Raw genomic sequence first — 26,181 nt, 5'->3', positions numbered from 1 at the left:
TCGATTCGCCATTGCGGAGGATCATTATCAGTTCGTGGCGTTACCCTTCGGTCTCGCTTCGGCTCCGCGGGTTTTCACCAAGGTGCTTGCACCGGTTCTGGCCTTGTTGAGAACCCAGGGCATCTCTGTCCTGGGGTATCTGGACGACATTCTAGTTCGGTCTGCGACCAGCCAGGGTCTGGTGAAGGACCTGTCCGTCACGATGCAGACTCTGCAGGAGTTTGGTTGGACGATACCAGGTACCAGATACCAGGTCGTTTCGTCTTCCCTACCTGGGAATGATTCTGGACTCGGTCCAGGCGAAGGTCTTCCTACCGGACGACAAACTCAGGACTCTTCAGGAGGAGGTCAGGTCCCACAGGGACGTTCCGTGCGCGTCCCTCCGGACGTGCATGCGATGTCTGGGATTGATGGTCTCGACCTTCGAGGCGATTCCCTTCGCCCAGTTTCACACGCGGGGTCTCCAAGCGGAGATCCTGTCCAGGTGGGACGGGCGCCCGCAATCTCTGGATCTCCAGATTTCGTTGAGCCATCGCACCAGAAGGGATCTTCTGTGGTGGCTCCAGTCCCCGGCAGTGTCGGGGGGCAAGTCTTTTCGTCCTCTTTCATGGACGGTGGTCACCACGGATGCCAGCCTGTCGGGGTGGGGTGGTGTTCTGGGCGTTCTGTCCGCCCAGGGAACTTGGTCGGAGGAGGAATCCTCCCTTCCGATCAACATTCTGGAATTGCGAGCGATAAATCTCTGCCTTCGACGTTGGACGGACAGGCTGCAGGGCCGTCCGGTTCGGGTGCAGACGGACAATGCCACGGCGGTGGCCTACATCAACCACCAAGGGGGCACCAGGAGTGCCTGAGCGGCTCGGGAGGTGGCCGACATTCTGTCTTGGGCCGAGACACACGTCCCGGCGATATCGGCGGTTCACATTCCGGGGGTGTAGAACTGGCAGGCGGATTATCTGAGTCGCCAATCCCTGGACCAGGGGGAATGGTTCTTCCACCCGGATGTTTTCCAGATGTTGTGCGCGAAGTGGGGTCTTCCGGAGGTAGACCTGTTCGCGTCTCATCTGATCACCAAGGTGGAAAGGTTCGTGGCAAGGACGCGCGATCCTCGGGCAGACGCGTCAGACGCGTTGGTAGCTCCGTGGCATCGGTATCGACTGATGTATGCGTTTCCACCGATTCAACTGCTGTCCAGGTTCCTTCGCAGGTTGACCTCGGAACCGCACACGGTGATTCTTGTGGCGCCGGACTGGCCTCGCCGGTCCTGGTACGCAGACCTCGTGAATCTGGCGGTCGACGCTCCGTGGCGTCTGCCTCTGCGAGAAGATCTCCTGTCTCAAGGACCGATATTCCATCCTGCTTTACAGTCGCTGGCTTTGACGGCCTGGCTGTTGAAACCAAGGTCCTGAGGGATAGGGGTCTCTCCCCTGAGGTCATTCACACTTTGATCAACGCGAGAAAGTCTTCTTCGGGGAAGGTCTATTACCGTACTTGGAAGGCCTATTTTGCCTGGTGTGAGTCCAGGGGTTATTCCCCTCGCACATGCTCGGTGTCTAGGGTGTTGTCCTTCCTTCAAACGGGTGTTGACCAGCGTTTGGCGCTGGCTACGATCAAGGGTCAGATTTCTGCGCTGGCCGTTCTTTTTCAACGTCCTGTGGCATCTAACCCCCTGGTTAGCACTTTTGTTCAGGGGGTGCGGCACTTGGTCCCTCCTAGGAGGGAACCTCTGCCTCCTTGGGACTTGAACCTTGTTCTGTCCGTGTTGCAACGTGCTCCTTTCGAACAGATCAGGAAGATCTCTTTGTCCATGTTGTCCAAGAATGTCGCCTTTTTGGTGGCGATCACTTCGGCTCGCAGAGTGTCGGAGCTGGCAGCTTTGTCCTGCAGGTCTCCTTATCTGGTCATTCACTTGGATAAGGTGGTCTTGCGACCTAACCCTTCTTTTCTTCCGAAGAGGATTTCGGATTTTCACCTCAATGAGGACATTGTCTTGCCTTCGCTCTGCGCGAAGCCTAAACATCCGAAGGAGGTGGATTTGCATTCCTTGGATGTTGTTCGGGCGCTTAGGGTTTACCTGAAAGCGACTGAATCTTTTCGCAAGTCGGATTCTTTGTTTGTCCTTCCTGAGGGACCTCGGAAGGTTATGGCGGCGTCGGCTTCTACCATCGCCAAATGGATCAGACAGACTGTTGAACAGGCCTATGCTTTGAAGGGGAAAGTTCCTCCTATGCCTGTGAAGGCGCACTCTACCAGATCTCTGAGTACGTCTTGGGCCTGTCGTCATGGGGCTTCTGTGGCCCAGGTGTGTAAGGCGGCGACTTGGTCGACCGTTCACACATTCACAAAATTCTACAAGGTGGATGTTCAGGCATCGGCAGATGCTTCTTTTGGCCGCAAGGTTCTTAGTGCGGCGGTTCCTTAGGGTCCTTTGTTTTGGACCCTTGGCTGTTGGGATATGTTTTTTATCCCTAGGTTATTTGTTTTTTCCTGGGTTGTTGCTCCTGTTGAGCAAGTTTTTTTCATGCTTCCCAGCTGGTTTCCTTCCTTTGGTAAGGTTCCTTTCTCTGATGTGGAGACTGCGTTGCCTTGGGCGCGGCTGCGTTTCCCACCCCTCATGTTTGTACTGCTTTGGGACGTCCCCATTGTGACAAATATGAAGAGGCGGCGAGTGTCGGAGGACGTAAGAGAAAACAGAATTTTTGTAAAATCTTACCTGTAAAATTCCTTTCTCTGAGTCCTCCGACAGTCGCCGCCCCCGCCCCTCTTTTGGGGTGTGGTTATATACTTTACTGCTATTCCACTAAAACTGAGGTATGGATACAGGAAGTAGGAGGGTATTGACTGAGGGGACCACCCCCTGGGGGTGGGATATGTTAAAAGCTTTAATATTGACATATTCTGTTGCCTAGCTACTCCTACGGAGCAAAGGTCAATTACCCCATTGTGACGAATATGAAGAGGCGGCGACTGTCGGAGGACTCAGAGAAAGGAATTTAACAGGTAAGATTTTACAAAAATTCAGTTTTTTTCAAAATTGTCGCTCTTTTTTTGTTTATAGCGCAAAAAGTAAAAATCACACAGGTGATCAAATACCACCAAAAGAAAGCTCTGTTTGTGGGAAAAAAAGGACGTAAATTTCGTTTGGGTATGGCATTGCATGTCTGCGCAATTGTCAGTTAAATTTGCACCGTGCCGAATCGCAAGAAGTGGCCCAGACGTAAGACAGCAAAATCCTCCGGTGGTAAAGTGGTTAATCTCCATTGTTCTGGAACTTCCACCATTTTGATTTTGATTGCCATCTCTTCAATAAACTGCAGCTCTAAATAGTGGTTTAGCCTGGAATCGGTACTTCAGCAGCTGGTTCATGCTGATGCACCTGAAAAAATATGGATAACTCCAGGGTGGGACTTATATAATTTTTCCTGGCATGGACTGTGCAGTATCTTTAGGTCTTAGTCATGAACCATGCTCTTGAGAGAATTTTGCTGTCAAGAGGATAATCTTAAAAGGTGTCTCTAAAGTCTCAAGGTTTTTTATCTTCATGCATTCTATGCATGAAGATAAAAAATCTTCTCTGTGCAGCAGCCCCTCCAGCTTCCTAATACTTATTAAAACCAATCACAATCTAGTGATGTGCACGAGTGCCTTGGTTCTCTGGGGACTCTCCAGTAGGTTCCCGCTGCAGTCAATCACAGCCAGTAAACAAATGAGGGGAGAGAGGGGGCGGGGCCAATCTGCGACTGTGTGTGAATAGACACGCAGAACTGCGGTATCGCAAGCTGCTTGCTCTGGTGGCAGGAGGCAGTGACCCGAAGAGGACTATTTGGGTTTGCTCTCTGCAAAACCGCTGCACAGAGCAGGTAAGTATAACATGTTTGTTTGTTTGTTTTTTCTTTTTAAATAAAGCCTTTGATATCACTTTAAGCATCGGTTCACACTACGGTGATCCGGCTTAGGGGGCGACCTGTGAAGTCGCGTGCACCGCGACTTCGGCACGACTTGCACGGACTTCATAAAATGAATGTCTATGCAAGTCGCTCCAGGTCGTCCTGAAGTTGTACAGGACCCTTTTTCTAAGTCGGAGCGTCTTGTGTCGCTCCTATTAGAACCGGTCCTGTACTACACCATGGGACGCGACGGTGCGTGACTTGTCAGGCTGGCCAAGTCGCCTGACAAGTCGTACCAGTGTGAATGGACACTTATCCCTTGATTGAAAGCTGTTTCATATTTTTCTGTTCTTCCTGGGGATTTCTTATATTGTATCTGAGGGTCCTACACAGTCTTCGTCAGCTTTGACGGATATTGTAAATTGTGACTCTGTGTTGGGGGGGGGGGGGGTGTCCTGTTACCCTGTTCGAAATTTTTTTTTTGACTCGTACTCTGGTTCCATTTAAGGGAAATTTTTACCTTGACATGGGATTGCCTGTGCCAATATTACACTCTGGTATGGGACATCATTGTAGCTGACAGGTCCTACTGATTCAAGATTATCTTTTTCTTACTTGGGTGGAGGGGATGTCAGACAGTTATAATTTCACTGAGAAGGAGTCGTCTTCTTTTTGCTTCGGAGGAGTATTTTGTTTATAAAAAACATTGCTCTTTTTTTAACTATTTCAAATGTTTGCACATAAGCATATTAGTGTCTGACCACTGTAAATGTCAATTGTATACTTAAATTATGTTTTTGCTGTCTGGTTTCTTAGAAGTCCTCCAGACTGTGGATTATGTGTCTCCCACAGAGAGAGTTGTTTTTCAGACTTGTGAAAGAGAGAGAGGCTGCATTGTTTTTCAAATGGTAAGATCCTTTTTTTATTATTCCATATTTCATGAACTACTGTTTGCTCTAAAGATATGGTACACTTTTAAATGTGTTTGTTGTTTGAACTAAATATTAGTGTATTTTTATTTCCTGTATTGTTTGTTTGCCTTACATGGTGCGCCACGTGTTGTGTTTGCAATTTGTAATGTTATGACTAAATAATTCCCCTATGTCTGTGTCGCCTCAGCTAGTTTGTTTCTATTACTATTGACCAAAGGGACAAGACAACTTCCTGCTCTTTTTAGGCTGTGCATATGTTTAGCCAATGCAGAGGAAAATGTGTCCTTTTCCTCTGCATGAGGAAAATAATATGCTGCCCCTTTTGGGGTGTCCACACGTTTACCCCATGCACAGGGAAAATTTTGTCATCTTCCTCTGGGTGAGGCAAGCATATGCTGCCCCTTTTGCATACATTTACCCCACTCATGGGAATATTGGGGGGTAAAAGGAGGTCTGGGACTCAGTAGGTGGGAGCTGGTGTTCAGGAGGGGGGTACTAGCATTGCTGAGGGGTGCCGGGGGCCATTGGGGGATCCTTAAAAGAATTGTATTGTCAGAATTAATAATAAATTAATAATATCTCGCTGTGCCTCCATTATGTCAGAATGTTTATACTGCTCTGAATATAACGGTATCTATTTATGGTTAATAATAAGCAAAGATCTGTGCGAAAGGAGAATCTTAACTTATTCCATAAATCAATATGTAGCGAATTCTTTTTATTGATTAATTTATTTTTAAAAGCATATACCAATATTAGTGAAAACAGTCTACAGTATGGAATATATAAAAGTTTTATTCACGAGACATGTAATCACGATAAATGATCAAACTTAATATGACACAAAAAGATATAACTTCACAAAAATACAAACTTCAAACAATAAATGCAATATGATTGGTGGCTCAATAATGAAAGTGAAAATAAAGCAAGTGAAAGTGAAACGAAAGCAAGATTACCATTTTTCCCAGATGTAGTAGAAACCATAAATGAATATTCTATATAATCAGACCACAATTGTCTGCGAATCACACGGCCGAAAGTCATTCCACTGCAGATGAAGTGAGAATAAGCCATGCAAAACGGAAGACGTAAAATCGCAAATAATGCGCTTAATCTGATATTAATAAAAATGTTATAAAAAGAAAAATCATCTCTTTAGAGAAAAATCTATATATGGTTTATACGGCTGGGATTGCACTCTCGTTACCCTTTAAATATGAAATGTAAAATATTTAAGGAAGTACATAAACAATATTGAATAATAATCACATAATTAGCAAGGCATATTTACCATATTTAAAATGGCCGCTAGCTTAGAATAGTTGTTACCAGGTTCCTTAAGATGGCTGCTTTTCCAAGATGGTGGCCAATTAGGGAGGAGTTTCGCTTGGCGTCCCTCAAAGGTTCAGATACATGGTGGATTGAAATGGAGTCTGTGTAAATGAGTCTGTGCATGGTTGCAGTAGTGTGTATGTTGTAAGTGTGATGTATATTGGGCGAAATGTGATGTGTCATGTGTCTCATCTGGGCTTTTATATGGTATAGAACAAAGGACTATTAAAATTACCATAAGTTAAACCCAGAGGGAGTAACATGATCATCATTGGTTGGAACATCTTATTCATTAACTGGTGATGTCATAGGGTGACACCTCTTGGTCAACCAGTATATTAAAATGAAATAAGATTTCTCCATTTAAGACTATTATAAAACAACATAAAATGTAACCATGCTTTCATCTACTAAATGTCCATTTAATATCCATCATGTATCTAAATAAGGAATTAATCTTGATAACACCATTCTAATATTTAATATATCTTATGTAATATATTGGATTTTACTTTTTAACCCAAGACTTCAATTACCGTAGTAGCATTCAGTGACCATTGATGGCAGTATTGCATTGCTCTTTAGGTTCAGTTTGTAGCAATATAGCAGCATTATTTGTCTTCAAATAAACTTTGCACCCTAAATTGACAGATGGCTTACAATTCAGACTTTCTGGAGTCTAGCAAGGTCAAACAAAATTTTATGATGCTTTCTACATCTTACAAGGATTAACATGAAGTCTTTCTTTCTTGACATACAGAGATGAGTCATCAAAATCAGTAAAGTTAGAAGTTAGCAAAATATGAAACAATTATAATATATAACGGTCTTCTACATATCTATGTATGCTAGTTATATATATATATATATATATTTCAGTGTTAATATTCCTTTACATATAAGATTATAATATATATCTTTAAATCTTATTTTAAAATTGATCTAAACACAGAAAAATACTGACTTGTTTTATGATCCCACACAAACAAGATTACCTTGGAATAGTGTCTTAGACCTTATCTTAAAGAAAGTCAACAGACTATTTATTTATTACCTTAGGTCAACACAACATGTCTGGGGTAAACCTGTTTAAGAATTTCCTGAACAGGCACTTTTAAAGGAGATTTAACCTTTTAGTAACCTGACAAAAATGGATGTCATTGCTAATTCTATACAGATCAAAATATGACATTTCATTTCTATTTGTGAAATTAACCTCCCCAAATAACCCTGACAGTATGGATTGCTTGGTGGTGGCCCACCACTTAATTTTGCATGTCAATATTGCATTGCAATAGCATACATGCGATCCATACAATGCTTCTGGTCTTCCCCAATGTCCTCCAAGATATGGTATAAATGGCGGCACTTCCTGCAGCAGTGCTAGTACCCTGTCTTCGGGTTTCAATACTAAACCGCCCCCCGCATGCTGATTGCAGCCATGCACACCGCTAAAGCCGTGCACACTGCCACGTCCTTGGCTGCTTGATGCCACATCCAGGTCTGCTGATTGCTGCCAAAAAATTTAAAATGTTCAGGTAGACACAGAGAGACAGACTGACAGAGAGTCAGACAAAGAGATAGACAGACGGACAGTTACCTGAAATGTGGAATGCCATGCTTGCTTAATGAGGGGGAAGCAAGGATAGTGCTGCCTGTGGCACTGGTTGGCGATTCTTCTAATGGTTCTTCCGCTGCCTCCTCCAAAGCCTCTCTTTCATCCGCTATGTTGTCCTGAAGAGCGGGAAAATAGAATATTAAGCAATAAAAAAAAATAGCTAATCGATATCTCTGCGTAAAAACGTAAAACTATTTTTTAAAAAGTATGTATAAAGAGAAAGTCCCGCGCTATGGAATTTTAAGGGAAGAAGGGGCTGCAGCCTCCCTAAAATATAGCAAAGAGCTATATCTAGATTATAAATGTATAGGGGTAGGGAAATGGCGCTGCCCAATGGGGGTAAATATGTTAAAAATGCACTCTAGTGGGTGTCACAGGTAAAATTGATATATGTATAACTTCCACAAAAAATAAATAAGCAATATATTCAAGTATTACATAGAGCTAATCAGTGACCACAATATGAGTAAATAAAGTACTTGGTGTCGTGATCTATTTAAATAAGGTGACTATGTAACATAAAGTGCAATCCAAAAAGTGACTTGTGGGAGGTAAAACCTCAATAAATAATTTTATAACAATACTGATAATAAATAACCGATAGATGATGGTGTTTCATATAATAAAACTGGTGACAATATATGAATAAATATAAATTTATATATGAAACAAAATAAATAATATAGTGATAGGTGCAACAGTGTACCACCTAAGGTAGGTGTATACACTGAGAAAGGTGCAGAGTGAATGGTAGGTGTGAAGGTAGGGTATATAAATGGCTCCTATTATATCAAAAAAGGTGCAGGTTATGATATGCACATTGACATCTGCTGGATATTAAGTGCAAAAATCATGAAAATAAAGTTCATAGGTGAAAGTGCTTGATCTCCAGGTGGCAATCCCAAAACTCTTTGTGTACAAAGGAAGGGTGCCCAGGGTGGTTGTAAAAAAGATTGCACTCACCAGAGTGCCTAACCCCACACAGAGGTATTAGGCAGGGTATATTAAAGCTGTATACCACAGCGTGGAGGTAAATTCTCCTGTCAGTCCTCTACTTCCGTACTTCTCTGTGTCAGGGGGGGAGGGGACAGTGCTGTTTCTCAATATTCAACTTGCTCCCAGGTTAGGCTCCGGTGGTGGTGTGTATAAAATGAACAGGGGGGGGACATATAGTGTGATACCGTAATATACTTTATTGTAGATCATAAGTTAAGGTACTCACATTTGCATTGTAAAAATCAGCGTTAAAAATGTGTCCCTATGCAGGGAGAAATCATGCAGGCAATCGGCCGAAATGAATGTAGTTCCGGAATGCAATGCGTTCCACGACCGCTCCGGATCAGGAAGTGACGCAACTACGCTATCATTTATTTAAATAGATCACAACACCAAGTACTTTATTTATTCATATTGGGTCATTGATTAGCTCTATGTAATACTTGAATATATTGCTTATTTATTTTTTGTGGAAGAGTTATACATATATGAATTTTACCTGTGACACCCACTAGAGTGCATTTTTACCATATTTACCCCCATTGGGCAGCGCCATTTCCCTACCCCTATACATTTATATTTTTTAAAAAGGTTACAAAAAAATAGGGAAAAACATTTTTTTCTCTTACGTCATCTGACAGTCGCCGCCACTCATATAGTCTTCACCAATGGGTATTGACCTCTTATCCACAGGAGTAAGCTAGGCAGAAGATTTGTTAAAAACACAAAACTTGCATAGACACACCTACAGGGGGCTGTCCCTCTGGTCCAATACCCCCGGCTAGCCTCATTCCCAATTGAGTTTGTCTTTTGCCTAGATAGGAGTAGGCAGGCTTCCCTGTGCTGGGGCTACAGTCTCAGCCTTTTCTCTGTTTTATTACATTTTATTTTCTGCTAAGTGTGTTTATCTTTGCACTAGTAGCTTTTTATTTGTTCCTGCGCTTAGTTAGTCAGACTTAGGAAGACTACAGCGTTGCGGAGCTGGGAATCGGACTGGTTGTCCTGGTGTCCCAGGACAGAGAACCTTATGGAATCCCAGCCTGCCATCGAGCGTTTAGCAGGCTATGCATACACCCAGGCCTTGCAAACGACCTGTCCCTGTCCTCAGGGACAAAGCCCGCGAAGTGGCCACTTCGCTAGGATGTCTCTACTGCGGTACGCCGCGTGTAGCTTGCGTCCTGTTCGGCTGACGGTACCCCCACCCGGAGTGGGAGGCTCCCTGTCTCACGGCGGCACCCACGCTATCGCTGGTCGGTGAGTACCATGTTCCCCTCTGACTGTGGCATTGTCTGTCGGGGGGTGTCTGTGGGGCCTCTGTGCTGGGAATGGCAAGCTCTTTTGGTGTCTGTGTTGTTCCCTCATGTCTGTCGGTGTACCTCCCGTGTGTCCCTCCCAGTCCCTGTGGGGGCGCTGTAGCGGTTATGCCGCGCTGGGGGGGGGGGGGGTTGCGGGGGTCCCTCTCCCCTGTGGGTGTTTGGACTACTTTGGGGTGTCAGACGTGTGTGTGGGGCCCGCTGCGAGTGAAAAGCCGCGGGGCCGCCATTTTTAGTGTGGGCAGCTTGCTTGGCTTCATGTATGGGCAATAGCACTCCCCCTGTAGCAAAATCGCGCCCTTTTCGGCTCCATCTTTGTTGTGGCAAGGTCCTTCCTCACGTGCTCGGCGGCCATTTTCCCGGAGCCTCCCCATAGACTTTAATTGGCAACCATTTTTCCTTAGTCTAGTCCTCTAGCAGAGTGACATCACTTCCTCTCCTCAGACGCTCTGATCGATCCTGCGGCATGGGTAACTGTATGCACATACTTCTGGGGGCTTTTTAAGCCTATTCTGGGTACTTTTCATGCTGGCTACTTTTTTCCTGCAGTTTTTCAAACTTGTGCTATTTCTTCCACTATTGCGGTAGCGGTGCGATCCGCGGCTGTCGCGATTTAACCACTTTACCACCGGAGGATTTGCTGTCTTACGTCTGGGCCCCACTTTTTGCGATTCGGCACTGTGCGAATTTAATTGACAATTGCGCGGTCATGCAACGCCATACCCAAACGAAATTTACGTCCTTTTTTTCCCACAAACAGAGCTTTCTTTGGTGGTATTTGATCACCTGTGCGATTTTTACTTTTTGCGCTATAAACAAAAAAAGAGCGACAATTTTGAAAAAATAACAATATTTTTCACATTTTATTATATGAAATTCCCCTCCCCCCCAAAAAAATGTAAAAATTAAAATTTTTTATCATTCTAGGCCAATTTGTTTTCTGCTACATATTTTTGGTAAAAAAAATTGCAATAAGAGTATTTTGATTGGTTTGCACAAAGGTTATTGCGTTTACTAACTAAGGCAAAGATTTCTGTCGTTTTTGGTGTTTTTATTTTTAACGAGTAATGGCGGCGATCTGCAATTTTTTTTTTTTTTGCGGGACTGCGACATTGCGGCGGACAGATCGGACCCTTGACTGACATTTTTGAAACTTTTGAGGGTACCAGTGACATTACTACAGTAATCAGTGCTATAAATATGCACTGTTACTGTAAAAATGACACTGGCAGGGAAGGGGTTAATTTTATTGGAGAGGGAGGGGTTAATGTATGCCTGTTGCTTACTGACGTGTGTGGGGGGAGGTGACTGAGTGACACAGGGACAGATCGCAGGTTCAGCTATGCTACCTGTCACTTAGGAGATCCGCCCGCTTTGTTTACACAAGCGAGCGGATCTCCAGACTCGATTCCCCGACGATCGGGGAAGAGCGGCGGTGAATACCGCCGCTCCTTCCCTGGCCCGACTCCCGCTGTGACTGAATACAGTGGGAGCAAGCCTCCGGCGGCCCGCCGAGAAGGGGGAGTGTCTGCCGACGTAGGTCTACGTCGTCAGATCTACAAGAGCCACTTTGCCACAGTAGAGCTCTAGTGAGCAGCGGTAAAGTGGTTAAAGTGCCAGCGCCATAGAAGTTTTAAGTGTGTTCTTAATGGATTCCCAGGACAGTAAATTCCCCCCCAGCTCTGGTGGAGGATTCAGGTACTCCTGAATCCTCTGTGCCCAGCTCCCTTACTGCTGCACTTGCGATTTTTGCGTCAAACTCTTTGATCCGCAACTTTACTCAAGGGGTGCGTCATTTGGCCCCCTCGGTGGGCGCCCTTAACCCCTTGGGACTTGAATTTGGTTCTGTCGTCTTGCGACGTCTTCCTCCCTTTGAGAACATCCAGGAGATTCCTCTGCTTGCACTGTCACGGAAAGTTGCCTTTCTGGTGGCGATCGCATCTGCTTGCAGTGTGTCGGAGTTGTCGGTCTTATCTTGCCGCTCCCCCTACCTGGTGGTTCATAGGGATAAGGTGATCTTCCGACCTCATCAATCCTTCTTTCCGAAGGTGGTGTCTTTTGTCCATCTCCATGAGGACATTGTTTTGCTTTCGCTGTGTGCGAATCCTACGCATCCTACGGATTTTTGCATTCCTTGGATGTTGTCAGGGCGATGTTACCTGTCATCTACTGAATCCTTCAGAAGGTCGGTTTCTCTTTTTTGCCCTTCCTGAGGGTCTCGGAAGGGTATGGCTGCGTCTGCGGCAACCATTCCTGTCTGGTTCAGACGGACGATTGTACAGGCTTATTTGCCTAGGGATCGTGTTCCGCCCTTCCCTGTCATGGCGCACTCTTCGGAGCGGAGGGTGCCTTTTGGGGCCTTTCGCCATCAGGCGTCGGTGTCCCAGATGTGCAATGCGGCGACCTGGTCGTCCCTGCACACCTTTACAGAGTTTACTAACTTGATGTTTTGGCATCGGCAAATGCCTCCTTTGGCTGCAAAGTTTTGTGTGAGGCAGTACTTTGGGGGAGACATGGCGTTTTTAGCCTGTCCCCTCCTGTGGGTGTTTTTTCCCCCTTGGTTATTTTACCTTCCTGGGTTTGTTCGCTCCTGTTGAGCTTTCCTTTTTCCCAGTGGGTTACATTTCTGGTTCAGATAAGGTTCCTTTATCTGACCTTGGGTGCTTCGTTACCTTGAGATGGTTGCGTTGTCTACACTGCTTTGGGACATCCCATTGGTGAAGACTATATGAGGGGCGGCGACTGTTAGAGGACGTAAGAGAAAACCGAATTTTTGTAAAATCTTACCGTAAAATTCCTTTCTCTGGGTCCTCTGACAGTTGCCGCCCGCCCCTCTTTTGGGGTTCATGGACTATCTACTGCTTGCTACCAAACTGAATTGGGAATGAGGCTAGCTCGCGCCTCTGAAACGCGTCGTGTCATCCCTAAGCTTCCGGTGATGTCAAGCAGCGTACGCTGCGTTCCAGCTTGGTCCTCTGGCGCCCAGCCGCATCCGGAAGACGGACAATTCCCAGGGCAGTGTCGTTCCGCCCTTCAGACCGGCTCTCGGCATCTCCACTCCTCGGGACCCCTGGATTTCCATCAGCCTACCACCGGAGCTTTCATAGCCTGTCTTTTTCCTTCAACATGTGAGTTGCTACTACTATGTGTCTGATATTGTTCAATAAATGCTGCACTTAGAGGCGCTCCGTTTCTCTCTTTTTTTATTAGAGCCACCAGGGATGCCCACCCATGACCACCAGGGATGGCAATCAGGGCTCAGAGAGCCTGCCAGTGGTGCCCTCCCTATCAGTGCTGCCCACCAATGCCATCTATCAGTGCTGCCCACCAGTGCCCATTATTGCCACCTATCAGTGCTGCCTACCAGTGCCCATTATTGCCCACCATTGCTGCCTATCAGTGCTGCCTATCAGTGCCTATCAGTGCCGCCTATCAGTGCCGCCCATCAGTGCCACCGATCAGTGCTGCCTATCAGTGCCCATCAGCGCTGCCTATCAGTGCCCACCAATGCTGCATATCAGTGCTACCTATCAGTGCCACATATCAGTGCCCATCAGTGCTACCTACCAGTGCCACCCCATCAATGACACCCCATCAGTGCCTCCTCATCAGTGCCTGTCAGTGCGGCCTCATCGGTGCTCATCAGGAAAAAACATATCTATTAACAAAATTTTATAACAAAAAAACTTTTTTTTTTTCAAACTTTTTGGTCTTTTTTTATTTGTGCACCAAAAAAGAAAAACCTTGCGGTGATCAAATACCACCAAAAGAAAGCTCTATTTGTGGGGAAAAAAATGACACAGATTTGGTTTAGGCACAGTGTTGCATGACTGCGCAATTGTCATTCAAAATGCAACAGCGCTAAAAGCTGAAAATTGGTCTGGGAAGGAAGGGGGTTTAAGTGCCCAGTATTGAGGTAGTTAATTTGGCTGTTAACATTTTAACCGCCTTGTTGCTAGTGCCATAGTATTTAGCTTTGGTTTTTTGTAGGTTTCTCTCATAGGTGTCAAGTAGGTGCGACCTGAGTTCCTGTCTGAGTGTCAGGAGTTTTTGTTTTGCTTTACGTCAATGGAGAGATTGGCTTGGTTTTGGGATCCTATGGATTTTATTTCCTCTGTCAATCTATCTATGTGTTGCAACCGCTTCTTATTTGTCCTATGCTGCAATTGAATCAATACCCCCCTGCTATATGCCTTATGGGCATTCCAGAGGGTCGCGGACTCCGATACCGACCCCACATTCTCGCGGAAGAAGTTTAATGAGTTTGGAGAAAGTCAGCATTTTCTAGGTGTTTCAGGATATCAGCTCTTGCCCACCATAGCTATTGTGTGGGAACGGTAGGAGAGAGTGTTAGCGAGACTCTAACAGGGGCGTGGTCCGACCAAGTAATTGGGGCTATCTCAGAGTCCGCGGTTATCTGAAGGAACCCTTTGTCAGTTAAAATTAGACTGATGCGCAAGTAGGTATTGTGAATAGCAGAATGGTGCGAGTATTCTCGGTCGGAAGGGTGGTGGCATCTCTAAACATCAAAAAAGGTCATTTCTGTTTATAAAACCTTGCAGGGACTGATGGTGTCTGGTACCCCTGGCGGAAGTGTCCATAAGTCTGTCGGGTGGTAAGTTGAAGTCCCCGCACAGGATTAATGGTCCTTTCTGAGCCGAGCATATCTTTTTGATCGTGCGGTTTAGAAACTGGATTTGGTGGATATTGGGGACATATAATGAGACCAGAGTCATAGTGCAGCCATCTATAGAACACACAATGAGATATCTGCCATTGGGGTCTGCCACCCTCGTAATAAGACGAAAGTATAAAGATTTGTGGATCGCAACCAGCACCCCTTTCCTGTTCTTGGAGCAGGAAGCCGTGAGTACAGTGGGAAAGTCTCTATGGGTGCAGACAGGACCGTGTGTATCCAAAAAGTGAGTCTCTTGGGCACAAACAATCTTGCCATTGTGTTTGATAGCTGTGCGCCACAGTGATGCACGTTTGGCTGGGCGGTTTAGGCCGTTGACATTAATTGATAGTATTTTAACAGTCATGAGGGGGTTGGAATTTGTGTGGTGTGCATCTATTTACATATCTGAGGGATTCAAGACTGCAGCTCGTAGTACATAGGGAATCATGGTGCGAAATGGGTTCATTGGTGTTACAGTTACCGTAACATAAGGTGGCATAGTAGAGGGTCCGATGATTCGGATGAGGCTTGTACACTTTGCTTGATACTTGTGTATTGTTGGAACCTGCAGAGGGGAAGACAGAAAAACAGGGAACAAGACAAACTAACATACATTAGACAAACATTCAGCTGTCTCCCTTTGTCTAAATGACAGTTTATAGCCAAACGGGCTAAATGGCACCAGGCGAATTTTGATGAATACGAGCAGAATTCCGGATATGTGAATAAAAGAAAAAAATGGTTGCATGTTATCAAGTGTCCCTCATGCTGCGTTGTGGCTCATTTTGCCATTGCTGTGGCAATCTTCCTGGGGATTTTTTCACCCCTGCCGGGGGGGCTGGGGCAGGGATAATACCCTAAGATTGGAGCAAGGATCTGCCTCTATCCAGTGTAGTGACGGAGTGAGAAACTCCATTCCTCTCCACCACAATTTTTGAAGGTTTCCATTTGTAAGGGAGATTGTTGTTCCGCAGGGCTTTCGTGATGGTAGTTGTCTCCTTAAATCTAGGGTGTGTTTGGACAGGTCAGCAAAGATCTGGATATTGGAATATGGGTAAGGAAACTGACCTAGTGATCTAGATTTGGTGAGTATGGCTTCTTTTGACTGGTAGAAGTGCACTCGCAGTAGTAGGTCTTGAGGTGTTTGTTGGCGAAGAAAATGGGGCTTTGGGACCCTGTGAATGCGGTCGATCGTGATCTCCAGGGGGTAGTTCCAGGGAGGTTAGCAGTGAAAAGATCCAGGGAAAATTTGTGTAGCTCAGGAGGTTGCACAGATTCTGGGATGCCCCAGATTTTAAAGCGGTTGTAAACCCTATAAAAAAAAAAAACCTGCAAGACAAAGGCATAATGAGCTAGTATGCATCGCATACTAGCCCATTATGTGTAACTTACCTTAAAGCGAAGCCCCGACACAGACCCCCGGACATCGCTGCGGGCGCTGCCATGATCCCTCGTCGTCTCTTCCGGGTTCGCGCGGGAGTGATTTTTCCGGCAAGCTCCCGGCAACTTAATTGAAGGTCCCCCCGGACCTTCAGAGCGCATGCTAAACGTGCCGGTTTAGGAGATATTATTTGTACCTACAGGTAAGCCTTATTATAGGCTTACCTGTAGGTAAAAGTGTCAAAAAGCGGGATACTACCGCTTTAAGGTTATTTCTCCTGGAGCGATCTTCCAGGTCTGCAGTTTTTGCTTTAAGGCAATGCCTCTCTTTTATTGACCCTGTCACCCAAGGAATGAACTTCTGCTGTAAAGCGGTTAGTGAGTGTCACAATATCTGACTGTATGGAGGTGTGAAGGGAGAGCAGCATCTCCTTAAGAGCAATATCCAGGATAGGTTGGCCTGCAGTGGGGAAAGCAGCTATAGGAGATGTCCCCAGGGAGACTGGCAGTAAAGGGTTACTAGCCAGCCTCATCTTGGATTTAGCAGGGCTGCCACACGAGGGGGCTGGTGGGCTCTGAGGGGTTTTGGGAGAGTACCTTCAGCGTTGTGGCCCCTGGGGGGGGGGGGGTATATCCTCCGGGAGGTCCGAGTAAAGATCCCGCCTCTGCTAAGAGGCGGCAAGGCCCGGGGCGCTGGCACCATCTTGTCGACCGCCCAGAGGCAGCAGAAGTAAGAAAGCAGTCAATTTCTTCGGTCCTTTCTCCTCCTTTCTCTTTCTATTCATTTATGAGAGCTGGCTGTGATGCTTCAGTGCGAGGATGGCTGGTGGATTCTGCCCAGATGGCTGATGATGGCGCTGGATTCTATCGCCTGGTGCCTGAGCGAGGAATCAAGCGTCCATCTCCAGTCCCGCGCTGGCCACGCCCCCCGTTTAAGTGCATTTTTAGCGGAAATATTGTTCTGTGTGAGTTCCCATAGATTAGTGCTTCTTGAGGCCGCATATGTGGTACTAAGTGCCTTTTGCCATTTTGCAGGAGTGTAAGAGTTACCAAATTCTTTTCCCATGCTTGGATGTGGGAAGCCTTAATAAACACATTTTTATTGTTGAACAAATTATAAAATATTGAAATTCCCTTAGTCTTGGTAATAGGCATAGTATAATATTGGGTTACACGCCATGGCAGAGATATGGAGGTGCTTGGATTGGAACAGAGAAAATACATGACCTGTAAGTATGTATATTAATCAGCATTCGATTAACCATATTCAGTCTGCAGATATCTAAAGGTTTTTGGTGCTGGGCCTACCATTAGTTAGTTTATCCCCTGGACACCCACCTAGCAACATTAAGATCTGGGATGAAGATGGGCAAACTGAGTAGAGGTTGAGGGAGCGAAGTGGTAACGGGTTCCTGAAAGGATATAGCCAGTATATAGCATTAGTGTAATACCGAATTATTTTGGCCCTTAATCACTCCATGTATACGGAAACGATGAGTTAAGTTTTTGTTTTATGGATGGAGGGATGTCTAGATCTAAGACTTAGTCCTGATCACCTTGTAATAGGAAATGTGATTAAACAGTGTTAAAGCAGAGTGTACCAAAGCCAGGGAATTCTCTACATCCAAAAGCAATAATATAATATCATCAGCAAAGAGACTAATGGTGTGTGATGAATTTTGGATCTGAAAACCTGTAATGCTAGGGTGGAAATGGATATTCAGTATCTCACAAAAGTGAGTTCACATTTTTGTAAATATTTTATTATATCTTTTTATCTGACAATACTGAAGAAATGACACGTTACTATAATGTAAAGTAGTGAATGTACAGGTTGTATAACAGTGTATATTTGCTCTCCCCTCAAAATAACTCCATGCACATCCATTAATGTCTAAAAAAACGCTGGCAACAAAAGTGAGTACAGCCCTAAGTAAAAAATTCCAAATTGGGCCCAAAGTGTCAATATTTTCTGTGGCCACCATTATTTTCCAGCACTGCCTTAACCCTCTTGGAAATGGAGTTCACCAGAGCTTCACAGGTGGCCACTGGAGTCCTCTTCCATGATGATATCACGGAGCTGCGCTCCTCCACCTTCCAACAAAAAACACAAAGAAGGGCTCACCGACCCAGCGCATTATCCTCAATATTTGACTTTATTAATAAAACATAAAAATGGCTGCTCAGAAACAAAGGTGAAAAGAGATCATATCAGACTCAAATGATTGAGTATCAGGAGTAGTCCATGCAATTGTCCATAGTCCTGTTTGGATGACGGCTGTCGTATTTCAAGGCTTTGCCTCTTTCTCAGAGCCACTGTGTCATGACCTACTCCAACATAAAAATGCATATTAGTGCTAAAGAAAAGGCCTTCAAAAAATACAAGACTGAGGGGTCATTGGCAGCATTTAAGCATTACAAAGAGTGCAATAAGAAATGTAAAGACGAAATCAGGGCAGCTAAAATAGAACACGAGAGACATATAGCGGAGGAGAGTAAAAAGAACCCCAAGAAATTCTTTAAGTATATAAACAGTAAGAAAGCGAGGCCAGAACACATTGGCCCCATAAAAGATGACAAAGGAAATATGGCCACTGAGGACAGAGAAAAGGCGGAAGTGTTAAATAATTTCTTCTCTTCAGTCTTCACAAAAGAATCGGGGGGCTAAACGAACCCAGCTTGTAAGGCCAAACTAAACAACACACCTCAGGAACTGCCGCCATGGCTAACAGAAGATAGGCTTAGAACTAAACTAGAGAAACTTAACGTAAATAAATCACCGGGACTGGATGGCTTGCACCCGAGGGTTCTTAAAGAGCTCAGCCAGGTGATTGCCAGACCATTATTCTTGATCTTTAAGAATAGTTTATAGACAGGTATGGTGCCAGCTGATTGGAAAAAAGCCAACGTGGTACCAATATTTAAAAAGGGGCCGAGATATATCCCGGGTAACTATAGGCCGGTCAGCCTAACATCAGTAGTCTGCAAGATTTTGGAGGGGATGTTAAGGGACCACATACAAGACATTAGTAATGAAAATGGTATTATTAGTAGTAATCAGCATGGATTCATGAAAAATCGTTCTTGCCAAACCAATCTATTAACCTTCTACGATGAAGTGAGCTGCCACCTAGATAAAGGAAAGCCTGTGGATGTGGTGTATCTGGACTTTGCAAAGGCCTTTGACACCGTTCCCCACAAACGCTTACTGTACAAACTAAGGAAGGTAGGTATGGACCATAAGGTGAGTACCTGGATAGAGAACTGGCTCCAGGGGAGAGTCCAGAGGGTTGTGATTAATGGGGAGTACTCAGATTGGGCGGGTGTGGAAAGTGGGGTCCCCCAGGGTTCTGTCCTGGGACCAATCCTGTTTAATTTATTCATAAATGATCTAGAGGAGGGAATATCTAGTACAATCTCAGTATTTGCAGATGATACTAAACTAGGCATGCCGATATCTTCTATGCAGGATGTGGAAACCTTACAAGCGGACCGGAACAAAATAATGGGGTGGGCAACTACATGGCAGATGAGGTTTAATGTTGAAAAATGTAAAGTAATGCACTTGGGGGCCAGAAACTAGAAAGCAAGCTACTCACTAGGGAGGGAACCTCTGGGTGAGTCTAGGATGGAAAAGGACCTGGGGGTACTGGTAGACAACAGGCTTGGCAGTGGCATGCAATGCCAAGCCGCTGCAAGCAAAGCCAACAGAATACTGGGATGCATACAAAAGGGGATACACTCCAGAAATAAAGAGATTATTCTCCCTCTCTACAAGACTCTGGTCCGGCCACATCTGGAGTATGCTGTCCAGTTCTGGGAACCGGTCCTAAGGAAGGATGTGCTGGAACTGGAAAGAGTCCAGAGAAGGGCAACAAAAATAATTAGGGGAATGGAGGACATCAGCTATGAGGAAAGACTACAAGCACTGAACTTATTCTCTCTGGAGAAGAGACGATTGAGGGGGGATATGATATCAATGTACAAATACTGTACTGGCGACCCTAGCATAAGGAACAAACTATTCACAGAAAGGAGACACGTGGCCACTCACTAAAACTAGAGGAAAAGCGGTTTAACCTTAAAGTGCGCAAGGGGTTCTTCACTGTAAGAGCAGTAAGGATGTGGAATTCTCTTCCACAAGCAGTCGTATCAGCAGGGAGCATTGATGGTTTCAAAAAACTATTAGATGGGCACCTTAAAGACCACAACATACAGGGGTATACAATGTTCAGTTAACAGCAAACACACACACACACACACATCATAGGTTGAACTGGATAGACGGATGTCTTTTTTCAACCACACTAACTATGTAACTATGCACAATTGTATGGACTACTTCTGATACTCAAGCATTTGAGTCTGATATGATCTTTTTTCACCTTTGTTTGTGAGTAGCCATTTTTATGTTTTATTAATAAAGCCAAATATTGAGGATAATGCGCTAGGTCGGTGCGCCCTTCTTTGTGTTTTTTGTTTGCAGTACTATTGGACTACCCCAGTCCTTTTGGGCCACAAGACCTTAGCCATCCAAGACGCCATATGTGAGTCCCGTGGGAAGAATGGTTGGGGAGCTTGGATTTTGAGCGCAAGAGAAAGGTATTTCATACACCATATCATTTTGGAGCTCCTCCACCGTTTGAGGATGCCCCACAGATGCTCAATAGGGTTTAGGTCTGGAGTCATGCTTGGCCAGTCCATCACCTTTACCCTCAGCTTCTTTAGCAGGGCAATGGTCGTCTCGAAGGTGTGTTTGGGGTCTCTATCATGTTGGAATACTGCCCCACGGCCCAGTCTCCAAAGGGAGGATATCATGCTCTGCTTCAATATGTCACAGTACAAGTTGGCATTTATGGTTCCCTCAATGAACTGTAGCTCCCCAGTGGCAGCACTCATGCAGCCCCAGACCATGATACTCCCACTACCATGCTTCACTGTAGGCAAGACACACTTGTCTTTGTACTCCTCACCTGGTTGCTGCCACACATGCTTGACACCATCTGAACCAAATAAGTTTATCTTGGTCTCATCAGACCACAGGACATGGTTCCAGTAATGCATGTCCTTAGTCTGCTTGTCTTCAGCAAACTGTTTGCGGACTTTCTTGTGCATTATCTTTAGAAGAGGCTTTCTTCTGGGATGAAAGCCATGCAGACCAATTTGATGCAGTGTGCGGTGTATGATCTGAGCACTGACAGGCTGACTCCCCCAGCCCTTCAACCTCTGCAGCAATGCTGGTAGCACTCATACATCTATTTCCCAAGGACAACCTCTGGATATGGCGCTGAGCACATGCACTCAACACCTCTGGTCGACCATAGCGAGTCCTGTTCTGAGAGGAACCTGTCCTGTTAAACCGCTATATGGTCTTGGCCATCGTGCTGCAGCTCAGTTTCAGGATCTTGGCAATCTTCTTATAGCCTAAGCCATCGTTATGTAGAGCAATAATTTTTTTTTCATATCCTCAGAGAGTTCTTTGCCATGAGGTGCCATGTTGAGCTTCCAGTAGCCAGTATGAGAGAGTGAGAGCGATAACACCACATTTAATGCACCTGCTCCCCATTCACACCTGAGACCTTGTAACACTAACGAGTCACATGACACCGGGGAGGAGAAATGGCTAATTGGTTCCCAATTGGACATTTTCATTTAAGGGTGTACTAACTTTTGTTGCCAGCGGTTTAAATATTAATGGCTGTGTGTTGATTTATTTTGAGGGGACAAACAAATCTACACTGTTATACAAGACTTACACTCTCTACTTAACATTGTAGCAAAGTGTAATTTCTTCAGTGTTGTCACATGAAAAGATATAATAAAATGTTTTACAAAATTAAGAGGGGTATACTCACTTTTGTGAGATACTGTTAGTTGCTAATGGTTCCATAAGTAAATTAAATATTAGCGGGTAGAGAGGACACCCCTGACAGGTCCTATTTGTAATAGGAAAAGGTGTAAAAAAGACGCTTGAGGAATATACCTGAGCCGAAGGCTTGGTATACCATGATGGCTTACCCGCAAACCCAAAAGCTGACAATACCTTGGCAAGATAACCCCGATGGATTTGGTCAAAAGCCTTCTCTGCATCTAGTGCCAGAAGCAAAGAAGGTGACCCCCATACTGTAGCGCAGTGGATAATGTTTATTAAGCGTTGTGTCACATCTGTGGTCTGGGTGATGAGCTTGGCATAGTTTTAGTTTAGTTTTAGATCATTAAGAGTGAAATAGGCCTACTTTTTTGAGTTGTGGATGGGTCCTCCCCTTGCTTCGGTAGGCTTATTATTAGAGCTTTAAGCATCTCAGTAGGGAAATAGGAAGAGGCAGCTGCAGCGTTAAATATTCAAACAGGTATTAACAACTTATTTGGTTTTTATGTTTTATAATATTCCACTGTAAATCCATCTGGACCAAGGGATTTGTTCATTGGTAGGGAATCTATTGCTTTGTGGATCTCCAAAGGACCGAAGAGCGAATTTAGCAAATGCAATTATTCTGGAGTTGACTGGGGAAAAGTTAGTTTATGCAGAAAGTTATTGATCAATTCAGAATTTGGAATTTTTCTGGGTTTCCTATAGGATTATAGATCCGCTAAATCCTTAGGAAGGTAGAGTTATTCCTTAGTGTGTGGATGTATTATAAATGGGATTTTCGATTTATACCTGTAGCCTCGAAGGCTTTGGGCCAGGACCTTCCCCGCTCATCCATTGGCATAATATGTCATTTTTAATCTTTTGGAAGCTTTCTCAGAATTCTCCAAAAGAAGCAATCTAAGATCCTAAAATATCAAAAAGTTGCGCTAGGATAACGTGAATTATACATATAACATATGATCACTAAAGTCAAGCTGCTGGCACATGTATGCAGGAATAACAGTATAAAAATTAGACAATAACAAAGAAAAGTGCAGCGCTAAAAATGAAAGTCCAACAGATCTAATAAGATCAGATATAATCATAGAAGCAAATGTGAGGGCTGATCAAGTACAGGTCCAATGAAAGCCACCACCAACACCGAACACACTGCCTCTTACCCCAAGATGTGGACCTCCTGTACAGAAGGTCAAAAAGGCATAACACTATCTATCACAGGCACCATTCATTCCCCAAGGATCCTTGATATATATGACACTATATCCTCTTCACATTTCTCCAAAGACTCGTGTGGCTCATAAATATAAAGAGGAACACCTCATGGGGTAGTAAGTTCAAATAAGATTGAATTTCTTCAAATGTTCAAGCAATTCAACTCACATTTAGCAAATATAAAATTGCGATGGTCTCCTGGAAACCGATTGTTTCCAACCTAAAAGATGTCTGGGTGTGCGATGATGTCACACATCTAACCTCCTCCCTACGCATTTCGTCAGAGATGATGTCATCAGGGGCTTGGCCAACGTGCGGCATCACACCATATATAAGGAAGTGGAACGGGCAGCTGACGATTACGCTGCATTCTACCGGGTGGAAGGGAGGTTCCCAATCCTCCCACACCACAGTGATCCCCAATAGGCTTTGCAGGTCCAATAATGAGAAACGAAGCCCATAGGTCAGAGGATGTTATACAGGCTGATCTTACAATCCACAACCAGGAAGAAAATCATACCAAATATACATGGTGGCTGTCGTTTCTTAAAACATATGCTGCTATGTATATATCCAAAGGAAATATAGCTATATAGATAAGAATTATTATCATCAAAATGTTTTTATCCCCAATCACAGGGACAATATCAGACATTCAAAATTAGTTTAAAAAAGAAAAACCAATATAAATCTAAGTTAAAAGGACATTTTAAATCGCGCACCAGGACATGGCTCCATCTAGTGGGTAAAAACATATAACAATATGTATATCAAATACATGAACAATAATTAACTCATTAATAATTCAACAGAAATATAACCATCTGACAATTCATGTAGACTAATACATTTCAACCTATTAAGAGACCATCATAATAAAAACACATATCAAAGATTATATAAAACATTTAAAATGGTTAGCTTTTAGCAATAAAAGCATTAAAGTTCCATTCCACATTCATACCATATGGGACATATGTTCTGACAGTATAAATCCACCAAGTTTCAAGCTTGGAATTCTCTCTTACAATATTGCTACCCCTCCAACTGCCAATGATTGATACCAAGAAAAACAGTTCTATTTGGGTATTTGTTATGGCAAAGTGCATAGTGCTTAGATAAACTATGACCTGGGAACCCCTTTCTTATATTAGCCACATGCTTGTTCAATCTAGTTAATAACATCCGTTTAGTGCGACCAATATACTGTAGGCCACATGGGCAGCATATCAAATATACAATGTTCTTCGAGGTACAAGTAATGAACTACTTGGTTGGAAAATTTCTATGTGTGGGAATGCTACTCAAAGGAAACTATTTTCCTATATTTTTGTGCGTTAAGCGCACAAATAGGGCAATTTCTACTTGGAAAGTAGCCTGTCATATTATGAAATAAAGAGAACTTTTTAGGGGGATCTATAATATTTGGGCTACCTGCAACCTGAGTGGGGGAGCTCCCCTATAGACGACTGGAGGATTTTCTGAGAGCTGGGGCCCCAAAACTCGATCATTTTGCAGCACACTACAATGTTTCAACATGAGTTTTTTAATTGCATAATGTTGGTCAGAATATGAGGTAAGGAACTCAAAGTCAAAAGGTTTATTATTCTCTTAGGTCCTGGCGCCAGAAGCTCTTCTCGATTTCTACTCTCAGCATAAGTAAAAGCCTGCTGCACCTCCACAGGGTCATAACCTTTCTCTAAAAATCTAAACCTAAGGACCTCAGATTATCTCACAAAATCCATATGCTCAGTACAATTTCTCCTAAGGAGTAAAAACTGACTCCTAGGTACGGACTTAAGCCAGGCAAAATGATGGCAGCTGCCTATATCTATGAATCCATTTCTATATGTTTCTTTGGAAAAGTTAGTAGTAATTCTTTTTCCTGCTTCCACTTTAACTCGCAGATCCAAGTAGTGTATCTCTTCTCTACTGAATTTGTGTTGCAAGGAAATGCCTCTATTATTAGCATTTAAGTCAAAAATAAATCTGTTTAGTGACACTACAGTCCCAAAGGAGGAGGACCTCATCAATGTATCTATGTGCTCCACAGCCACAACTCTGGCCTGGGCTGTCCATAGATAATGTCCTCCTACCACTTGGCCATAAACAAATTTGCCATACTGGGCGTAAACTTGACCCCCAATGGCAATACCCCTACTTTGTAGGTAATATTTATCACCAAACCAAAAATAATTATGTGCCATACAAAAATCCAACAAAGACAAAACAAATTGACATTGCCTGGGGGTGAAGGGTTTCATCCTTTGATAAGAAATATTCATCATTTTCTCTGCCATGCACATGAGAAATCACTGTGTACAGAGAGGCCACATATGCTGTAACTAAGAGATAACTCTCTTTCCATTCTACCTCGCGTATAATATTAAATACCTGAGTTGAGTCTTTTAAGTATGACGGCGCTAGGATAATCAGGGGTTGGAGGCAATGATCAATATATTTACCTGCCCTAGAAGTAACTGAATTGATCCCACTAGTAATGGGCCTCCCAGGGGGATTAACTAAACTCTTTTGGATTTTGGGCAAAAAATAGATGATCGGTACTCTAGGTGATATAGTAACTAACATATACAAGCAATTCCTGGCGCTGAAAACCGGTTGGTCAGAGAACCCAAAACCTGTGATTTCAAGCTGTATGGGATGGACGGTTTTTAGATGAAGTGCCAATGAGTCATATCAGGGTTGCAGCTGACCCATGCTCAGATCCAGCTGAGAGAAATACAACACGACAATTGGATGGGTATGATAGCGCTCCCAATAATGATGACAGGTGGGCACTTAAAGTCACAGTTAAAAAAGGATAATCACAGTGAATAAATGTCACGTTTATTAAAATCGGTAAAAGCACTGTAAAGCAGGGTGCATCCAAGCAGTGAGGCAATACCTGATGTGGAGACCAGGGGAATGGGTGGAATCGACTCTCCAGTTCCTCTACTG

The 26,181-nt window shown here is 44.2% G+C and overlaps 1 protein-coding gene across 5 annotated transcripts in view; it reads left to right on the top strand.

The window, feature by feature from the left end:
• DUS2 (dihydrouridine synthase 2) overlaps positions 1–26,181 on the top strand; it is a 1,337,959-nt gene that overhangs the window by 355,924 nt on the left and 955,854 nt on the right. For all 5 annotated transcript variants that reach the window (XM_082270346.1, XM_082270343.1, XM_082270344.1 and 2 more), the window contains exon 4: positions 4,704–4,795. In XM_082270346.1, the coding sequence (XP_082126472.1) occupies positions 4,704–4,795 (92 nt within the window). The remainder of the gene's footprint in view (positions 1–4,703; positions 4,796–26,181) is intronic.

This window comes from Pelophylax lessonae (genome assembly GCF_965119305.1).
Source record: "Pelophylax lessonae genome assembly, chromosome: 10".
NCBI classification, from domain to species: Eukaryota; Metazoa; Chordata; class Amphibia; order Anura; family Ranidae; genus Pelophylax; species Pelophylax lessonae.
This window is presented reverse-complemented; position numbering and strand designations above follow the sequence as displayed.